Consider the following 10433-nt stretch of genomic DNA (forward strand, 5'->3'; position numbering starts at 1 on the left):
ATTCAATTGTTTGTTCGATTTATTTAATCATTTTGACTCTTTTAAATTTACTCAATTCATCATTTCTCAGTTTTTTTTCATTGGGAATAATTTGATGTTGGGTTGGTTAATTAACAGAACTCACAAGAACAATTGAAACAAAATCATTTTTATGTGATTTCCTATCTAGAATTATATTCGTTGAACTGGTTATTTGTTAAACCTAAGCATGCGGTGATTACTTTTTTATCCAATTGTTTATGTTTTAAAACTAAAAGTGATTCATTTATACAATTGCTTTTACAACTGCCATAAAAGAACGTTTGACATCATTTGTATACTTTAGTTTAATTAATAAAAAAACATTTTTCACTGGTTCTCTGTGAAAATGATTTTACTTGTCCGTGCTAGTATATGTAATTAAAACACGATAATATACTTGTTTTTATTAGATCACGACATCTATATCATATTTTCATAAACAAACAGAAGACATGCATTTCTTTTTAAATCCGTTTCTAAATTAAACACAGTTTATATTATTAATTTGTTATAGTGTGTTGAACAATATAAATAAATGTTCTTGTTTTATAGTTTAATAAATAAGGTAATTTGTTTTTTGTTTTAACTATCATTTAAAAAAAGTTGAACTGCAATAATATGTTAAAAATATAGCAATTCTACAATATCTATCTTGAGCAAAGATTAGAGCTAGATTTAAAGGCTTGTTTTTACATCAAATTCATAATAAACTTTTATAGTTTATATATTCATGGAATAAAAAAAATATATTTTGTTATAAGCAATAATTTTGTTTGACAATTTGCCGTATTCATTGTTTGCTTATGGGACCGGCCAGAGGTGAAGGTTATGGTACATTATCTTTAGCTTTGACTTATACAAGCTACACAAATTATTGCACTATGATATTGTCAAATTGATGAGGCGAGCTTGCATTCAATGTTGTTAAAATACTGCCTGTTAGAGGGAATATGAATGACTACTCGCCAGTTTTAGGGTTGGATCGCTAGTTCGCTACCAGTTTGACCGATCAGTTATTTATACCTAGCAGTTGAAAGCGGTGGCATGATTCGATGGCTAGACCGATTTTGAGTTAAAAAAAGATTTACAAAAAATGCCTTTTAGTATATAAGATTTAAAATTTGAAACTCTGTATGAAGAGGAGAGTCGAGTGTTTACCAACCAATTTTAAAAATATTTATATTATATTTTTGGGTACCTAAATTAAATATTTTTTTCAGCCTTTTTATAATTTTTTTTATTTCAAAATTTTCTTTTACAAGAAAAGATTTGAATAATTCATGAACACCGGTACAAACATAAGCGTTTATTAACGAAAATATAAAATACTGGTATATATTTTGTACAACTAAATTAAGTAACAAGTAACACATCAACAAAAAACGACAAATCATTTACTTCCATGTTATTTTAGGATGATATTTCCTATCTTCACAATTGTTTCTGACTTATCTTAATTAGGTGGCCAGTTGGCCATCCATCCTCTATTATTGCCATTTGTCTTTCTCTTCCCATATATATGGAAGCATTGTTTAAGAAATCGTTTGCGCTAGTCTTGCATGATGAGATAGAAACTAGCGATTAACCAAAATGCGCTAGTCTTGCGTGATGAGATAGAAACTAGCGATTAACCAAAATTAATAAAGATTAATTAAATTAGAATTTATATGTAATTTTTCAAATATACATATAAATACTAAATTCTATATATATATATTTTTATGATTTTAGTTGATTTTGACCAAATAGCGGTTAATCGGCAACATACATCTTATGATGTATGCTTCCTATGAAAACTAATTGTTAAAGAAAAAAACAAAAGTAAGTTTGTTCATACTTTAAGCTAATATTAAAGTTAACTATTTTCATGAAATTGTATTTTATCCTTCAAACTAAACGCAAGCCAATTTGGTTAATCAATTTACATAAATTGTCAATTCGTGAGAACTTTAACCATTTTCCTCAACATTTAGGCTGGTGTTATCGCCTACGCTACCAACGTTAACCCACTCCGCGTCAACCACCAGCCTTAACATCAACCCCATAACCCTCTTCCATAGTTAATCCAATACCCCCATCCTAACATCGTTGTGTTTGGCCAGCGTTTCACTGCCACATTGGTCCAGCTCCGACAGCGTCAAGCGACAACACATGATAAACAAGTATCAAACTACCTAATTAATATGATTGCAGCGATGTCAATATGAGGCTAGCCTGTTTGATAGAGATATGCCTTTCAAAAAAGGAACTCCAATTCAAACCAAGTAACAACATAGTTTTTATGCCTTTTACAATTATCCGTGTGTTTGAAGATAATCAAATAAGTTAGTGGTCTAAATCAACAGTTAAAAAAACGAGAAGATTCCCAAAATAAGCATTTATGAAAACGTTTTTCATGTTGTAAGTGTCATTTGCAAGAAATTCCCAAAATAGGTATTATAATCTAGTCGTGCTGAGTAGTTTGTATAACCAAGTAAAACTTGACACATGTCTTTAAACTAACCATAACGAGCAGATTTACTAAACATTTACTCGTCACAACTTAATAAGTTTTATGTCTCGTAATCAACGTTCACGAGTAATTCATAAATTCTTTAGACGCGACGAGTAGATTGTAAGGTTAAACTAGTCGCGGCGAGTTAACTACTAATAAACTACTCGTGTATGGAATGTAAACCGGGTAAACTAATCGTCGCGACTAAATGACTTATTAATTACTCGTGGGCATCGATTAAGAGGCATGAAACTTATATAGTCGCGACGAGTAAATGATTAGTGAACCTGCTCGATACGGTTAGTTTAAAGGCACACGACATGTTTTAATTGGTCATACAAACTACTCGTGTGTTATCATAATATACTCATCACGACTAGTTTATAATAACTATTTCTGGATTTCTTATAAATAACACTTAAAACTTGAAATTTGTTTTTATAAACGCTTATATTTGAAATTTTCCCTCAAAAAAATCGGTGTGAAATAAAGTAGAAGTAATATTTGTTAAAAAATAATATAACAAAGGCAATAATTGCGCGTGTTGGCTATCACATGCTACATTATTTAATATCTATACTTTGAATAATGTATCACATGCTTCATTAATAAAAATAAAATAAAAAAAACCAACCATATCTTTAAACACCACGTGAATCACGTCGCACCAACCAAAGCCATTTGTTTTATACATTACATAACTCAAACATCATTGTACACTTGTACACTTCCAACAAACCAATCTTGACTCTATCAACCATGGCTTCCGTAAACCCCTTCATCGCTCCGACCACCGGCGACCAACCATGGGTCGACCAAATGCGTAAAACCTTAAAAACCCAAATAGCCGTACCCATTGATACCCCACCACTTTCCATTTTCTCAATCCCAAAAACCCTCAAAGACGAAAAACCCGAGGCCTACGAGCCTCAGCGTATAGGCCTCGGTCCGAAACATCATTTTCGGACCGAGTTGTACCAAAACATGCAACAAAATAAACTCACCGCGGTTAAACGTGTCCTAAAACCATTCCAAACTCTTGGTCTAGAAGACCAAGTAGTCCAAAATATTAAAAATATCGTACCCGTGGTTTCGCCTTGCTACGACACGTTCCTGGAGATGGACGAAGACGCGTTCGCGTGGTTATTCGCTATCGATGGATTATTTTTGCTAGACCAATTGGGTGTTTACTTAGAAAAAGGCTTTGCTATTGATGAAAAGGATTTGATAATGCTAGAAAACCAAATTCCATTAATTGTATTAAAAGAAATCGAAAAGACGCTTTCGCAGCTGACGATTTTTGGGAAGCGAAATTTCGTCATTTTGCGAAAATGAATTCGCCTTTTATTCTCTCGAAAGAAAACATTGACTTTTCGCGCGTTAACCATTTACTTTGTTACACGTACCACTCGATTATTAACAACGAGAAGGTTTCGCGAGAGGTTAGATTCACGAAACCCGGGAGTGTCCCGGATGAGAAACCCGCAACCGAGGAATTAATGGAAGCGGTAATCCAGGCGGCTGGGATAATCCCTTTCTCGGGATTCTGCAGAATCTCGAGAAATTATTATACGAAACTGACAAGGAATCCTCGATTCAAGAGATTCGGGTGCCCTCGGTTTCCGACCTCGGCGACGCGGCCGGGGTGAAATTCGTGTTGTCGAAAACCGAGGAAGGGATTCGAAATATAACATTTGATAACGGGAGCGTTTATCTTCCCGTTATCAAGCTTAATTTCGACACCGAGGTTATTTTACGAAACTTGATGGCGTACGAAAAACTAATGGCGAAAAATAGTTTAATGGGTGGGTTCGGGCTCGAGCTCACGGAGTATGTGGATTTTATGTGCGGGATTATCGATAGCGCGGAAGATGTGAAGGTGTTACGCTAGTTGAATATTATCGAAGACGAGTTGAGAGACGAGGAGATTGTTAAATTGTTAAACGGGATAGGGCGGTCGCTCGGGAATATGAGCGGGGAGTCGAACTTGAGAAAGACTGTTGCGGAGTTGAATAAGGTTTATGATAGTGTGCCAAGTGTTCGGATTAAGAAAGAGGCGGATAAGCAGGTTCGGGCCGCGGCTAAGGCGATAACGTTTTTGGTTAGTATTTCGGGCACGTTGGTGTTGGCTCGTGAGGCGTTGGTGCAGGTTAGTGGTTCGAGCTCGACCCAGACGTTGGTTAGTTTTGTTACGGACCATTTGGGGATATTTTCGTCTTTGATTCAGTAGGAAATCAAATCATATGTTTTGAATAAGCTAATTGTGGTTTTAGCCATTTGTTGTGTTTTGAGAAGATTAACTTATTATTATATAATACAATGACAAAGTTTGGTGTCGCAAAGTCTGGACCGGGTAATTTTGCGACACATTATTGGTCCTTTTTAGTTTGTTTTAGTTTCCGTCCGTAACAAACGTAACGAAAACCGGCCGAACACTTATTGATCATTTTAGGTTTGTTTAGTTTAGTCCCTAGCAAACGTAACGTAAACCGAATGAATGTCAATTTTGTTTTGTTTTAGTTACAGTACTGTAACAAAGGTAGCTAAAACCGACCAACCACCGAATTTGTTTTTGCTTTAGTTTCGATACCGTAACGAACGTGACAGAAACTAACCGAATTTACGTAGACTTGCCGTCTCAACGCCCGAGATTGACAACGGTAGGGTTTTTTAATCAACGATCAAGTTTTACCGGCCGGGGCCACTTGGTCCAGCTCAAATTTTATTATTTTTTGTTTTTATTTTGACTTTACTTCCGGTACAGTAACACACGTGATTGAAACAAACCGATTTCACGCCAACTTACCGCTTAACCTTTGCGACCGTTAACGCTTGACTTTTATCAATGGCCGGGTTCTACCAACCTCACGCCGGGTAATAAATTTGTTGTGGTTATAATCTTATTGAGCCAACTGGAGTACATATGGAAATATAATATTATTATAATCTTTTATTGCGCCGCGTAAAACAATAGTCATGTTTATAATATTATTGAGCCAATTGGAGTACATATGGAAATATAATATTATATTTTAGCCTTTTAACTTTATTATATTTTTAAATTTAAATTAAACTTATCAAGAAAAGTATGGTGAGTACAAAAGGTAGACCCATGTTTTGTTTGTCGCAATTAGTGACAGATTTGTATTTTATGAACCCCACCACCAGCAAAAAAATCTCTACCAACTACACCAAGTGCTAGCTGGCATCCATAATTGTTACGATTTACTTTTTATTTATTTATTTCAAGGACATTGGGTTTGGGTTAAAAAATTTTAATCCTATTAGCTAGTTGTGTATGGCTGTTATAACATAGCGGAAACGAAAACTAAAACATGACACGATAAGATAAGATAACCTGTTATACTGAACATGAATACATGATAAATAATCGTGCTATTTTTTCGAGACGCGAACCTGTTTAGTAGCAGGTTAACTTGTTAAGACCAGTTAAGGGATATGTTTTAACATACAATAAATAATACATGTGTAATAAAATAAAAATTTTTAAAACAAGCATAAAAGTCTTAATCAATACATAATCCATAACATATTTGAAACGAAAAACCACAAATTCATAACTTAAAACAAAAAAAAACATAGAAGCAAATCATAACATTTATTGAAAATATAGTAGCGGGTTCTGACGAACATGAGTGAAATGTCTTATATAAGTAAGTCTTTAGGCTTAGGACTTTAGGAGTGTATATTTATTTATTTAAGTTAAAAATCTACAGAGGTTACTAACATGTTAACAGGTCTTTAACCTGTTAGGGCACGAATTTTAACATGTCTTAAACATGTTGGCCTGTTTAAGACACGAAACATGTTAAGTTGAAACCCAAACATGTTAAAACATGTTTTGTGTTGCTTTAGCAGGTCGGTGCCATAAATTGACAGCGCTATAGTGGTGTGGTTGTAGGAAAGTCAATTGGTGTTCTGATTAAGGTTTGATTTCTTCCTCTATCATTTAGTTTTAGTGGCACTAAAATGATGATGGAAGAATATGTGAGTATGTGACTTTCACTTTCACTAATTAGCTCCTTGAAATGAATGAGTTTTAGCTTACCGCACTGTTATGTCTTCGAACAATTGTTCACGGGTGTTGGCATTGAGCGAGAGTTTTTCTCGTATTAAAGGCGAGTGTATCCTGATATAAATTTAGCTAGTAGCTTATTTAAATGATAAACAAGGGTTACAGTTTTTAAATGTTGTTGATGAAAATGCATTAAACTTGAGGTGAAGGAACCATATACAATGTCATTGTCAAGGGTACAAAGTACACCAACACCCTAGGCTCACCTAGTAGAAGAAACAAGACATCCTTAATTATAGCAAAAGATAATATGCTCTCTAAAACCTTAGCAAACATCGCAAATATTTTACAACACGTACTCATTTACAATAACCACCCGTAGTTTCCCTTGTCGCCCCCTAATGACATAATTTTCTTTCTTTTTTTCGTTTTTTATACCTATATCATATTGCCCAAGGAGGCAAGGATGTTTACATAAACACACACATACACATTTAAGTTTTATTATTTTTCTCATGAAATCGTTGTGCCATTATAGTTAAGACTCATGCCACCGTAGTTATAGCTCACGTCATAACCCTTTATGTTGTAACTCTTGCCGCCACCGTTCTAATCATATAGAACTGTCGAAACATTTGCCACATTGTCTTTCTTTGTCACTGTTTTTTTCTTTCTTTTTCAAGATTGTATTTTCTTATCATGTCTACATATTCATTTTTTTGGGTCCAGTTTAAGCTAAGCATTCTACTTTCTCTTGTTCCTACTACGGAGGTGTTTTAGAGAGAATAAATTATTATGATTTGTTGTTATTTTATTATATTGGCCTCCTCGTATCCATATGCATATATATCAAATTCTTGTTATGTCCATCAAAGCTTTGGTAAGGTAATTTTTTCTAGAACCCAATGACGCCTTTTCTTATATTATAATCATAAAAACAAAGAAACAATAATTTACTAAACGAATTAACCTTTTTATATTACAAGTAGCACAAACTTCACACCTAATTATGTATTATATAAACATACAACAATTACATAGTTTATGCATCCTAATTAGTACCACCAAGTGTTACCATCATCACCGTATGGCCACCATAGACACATCCTTGATTTCAGACCCTAAAGAAGATCAATGGGTGTATGATGTTAATGAAATCATGAATAATCAGTTCAAAAGCCAATTTGTACCGGCCGCTTCTGTTTCGGTGTTTCATGTACCTAAATCCCTAACCCAAAAAAAACCCGAGGCCTATGAACCTCAACAAATCGGTCTAGGACCGATTCATCATTTTCAGCCACAACCCTACAAGAAGATGGAGCAGAAAAAACTAGCCATCATGCATAGTGTCCTAAAGTTTAAACAAACCAAGGATAATCTCCTTAACTTATTTCTAGATTTTGCCCCTATGCTTCGTACATATTACGACACGTTTCTAGAAGACCGTGATTCGACCTTGGGTATGATGTTTGCCATTGATGGTCTCTTCTTGCTTAATCTGTTCCGTACTTATAGTTATAAATATAATAGTGATCATTCGACCGAATTACCCAAAGTTGGTCCAATGAAAAGATTGGAGGCACAAGATATATTGATGTTAGAGAACCAAATTCCGTATATAGTGTTTCCTGTGATCGACGATTTTTTGCATCCATCATCAGGTAAAACTAAATCCTCAAAATCAGGCAGTAACGTTTCGCCTTCCATATATAAAGCTTTTTGTGAGCTCCATTCACCTCTTATGTTGTGTTCAAAGTCACAAGCTCCTTATGTTGTAGACCATTTGCTCCATTATATGTACTATTCAATCATACACAATGTCCCTTTACCAAAACAAGATGATCAAGGCCACGGCCACGGCCACCATCCTATGATGATTTCCGCTATTGAAGATGGCTTAAATTTCTTTTCAAAGCTTCCAGAGAAACAGATTGCTCAAGTGTTTATGGCCGGTGTCTCTGCTATTGAAACTTTCGCCCAAAATAAAATTGCCCTAATCCCTTCCGCTTCCACACTTCATGATAGCGTGGGATTCGAGTTTCATAGCCTAGAAGCAGACCAAGGCATTCGAAATATACATATTCGTGAGAGAGATATTTATTTGCCAATAATTACATTGAACAATGACTCGGAGGTCATATTAAGAAACTTGGTTGCTTATGAGACATTAACCACTAACTCAAATGGTTTCCCGCTTATTGAATACATGGGTTTGATGTGTGGGCTTGTCATGACTAAGGATGATGTCAAATACCTCAAAGGTAAGAATATTATCCGAGGTGACATGGGTGATGATGATGTTGCAAAACTCTTTACAGGGATGAGCAATTATGTACCGGCCTTTAAAACTAAGGAATCCCACTTGACTAAAGTGATCAATGATATTAACAAGGTTTATAACAATGGAGCAAGGATGAGGACATATTTGGTCTTGATGAAGCTAGCACGTTGGTTGGTAGTGGTTTTAAAGGCTATAGGGAGTTTCGTCGAATCTTCATGGAAGATTGTGGCGTTCATGGTTAGCATTGTAACTGTGTTCTTGTTAACATCGCAAGCTTATTGTGACGTTTATGGTTGCGACAAAAAGACAGTCACATTATTGCCTTACGGTTCTAGCTAGCTCGGTTGCAATATGCTTTCAAATTATTATCATTGCATCATTATTGTTAAGCGTATGCTTCATGTGTCTTCTAATAAGTTGTTTGTTATATGATATTTGGTTGTAACTACCTTATTGTTTTAATTAACTATATATTAAATGGTTTATGAACAACTTGGTCCTTTTTAATACTATAAGTTGGACCATAAGACAATAATCCAAGATATATTATTAAACCATGTTAATAAAATATATCTACCTGAAAAACTATTGATTTCTTGTGATAAAATAACCAAAAATCGTTTTCTTTTTACTAATTAAGGTAGATTCCGATCTAAATTTATTTATTAAATTCGATATGTTAATCCATGCTTCTGAACATATCTTTGCGACATATATTTTCTAAGTTTTGCATAAATAAATTTAGACTAACGTATAATGGCTTAGAAAATACGAATGAATATATGAACAAACATAAATGAATGAACTAAACAAAACAATCATAATATAAGTAGAAGAACGAAAATGAAAGAATTGAAATGAACATAAGTTCACTGCAATAAAGAACGAACGAGACACTTGTTCATGTTTGTTCGTTTAGTTCAATAAATAGAGAAATTTGTTCATAACCGTTCGTTTATTAAATAAACACACTTAAAAGAACTCCTTTAAATGTTCACGAATGAGGAGAGCCAAGTTTGCTAGTTCTTGCTAAAGAGGAGAAGGCATGTGGGATGGATGGGGACTGGCCGTGTGAGTACCTCTTGAAACCCCTTCAAGGTACCGAAGCCATAAAGATATTTTAGTACCGAAATCATAATAACATTGAATTACAAACCTCTTTACCAAAGAGCTAGCAATGGAGTGTGAAATCACGCTATAAAATGATAATTATCAAAACACTGGTGACATAATTTATTTCTTGATGTGCATGCCTTTTTATTTATTAGATTTACTTAGAAAGCAATGCCTGATTTACGGGATTAATAGTTTATTAAACAAATTAGCCTTTCTATATTACAAGTAGCACAAAGTTGACACCAAGTTGTATCTTATATATGTAAACACATCACAATTGCATAGTGTGTGCATCCAAAGTATTATCAACTGTAACTTTATCATCTTAATATGGCCTCCATAGATACATTGTTGATTTCAGACCCTCTTAATAGCATAGATGGGTTGTTGAAATTGACGAAAAATGACCGTGAAAACTAAAGAGAAATCTAAGTTGCAAGAAGTGATCGCTGAAATTAACGAGGTTTACGAAAGTAGAGCGATTA

At 34.4% G+C, this 10433-nt stretch overlaps 1 protein-coding gene and 1 pseudogene across 1 annotated transcript; both read left to right on the plus strand.

Annotated features, from left to right (window-relative positions):
* The first annotated feature begins 3193 nt into the window (after positions 1-3193).
* On the plus strand, positions 3194-4782 carry LOC143599026 (putative UPF0481 protein At3g02645; annotated as a pseudogene).
* A 2786-nt stretch (positions 4783-7568) lies between these two features.
* LOC143599024 (putative UPF0481 protein At3g02645) lies at positions 7569-9190 on the plus strand. Its single transcript, XM_077077091.1, has one exon. It carries the CDS (start codon positions 7639-7641, stop codon positions 9169-9171), a length of 1533 nt encoding a protein of 510 aa, XP_076933206.1. The 5' UTR covers positions 7569-7638; the 3' UTR covers positions 9172-9190.
* Positions 9191-10433: the final 1243 nt, after the last annotated feature.

This window comes from Bidens hawaiensis, unplaced genomic scaffold, assembly GCF_021521415.1.
Source record: "Bidens hawaiensis isolate Kalapana, Puna unplaced genomic scaffold, B.hawaiensis_p1.1 tig00051398_1, whole genome shotgun sequence".
Classification (NCBI taxonomy): domain Eukaryota; kingdom Viridiplantae; phylum Streptophyta; class Magnoliopsida; order Asterales; family Asteraceae; genus Bidens; species Bidens hawaiensis.

What these genes read in the sequence shown, in the direction of transcription:
- LOC143599024 (XM_077077091.1), top strand. Translation starts at nt 7,639, where the DNA reads ATGGCCACCATAGACACATCCTTGATTTCAGACCCTAAAGAAGATCAA.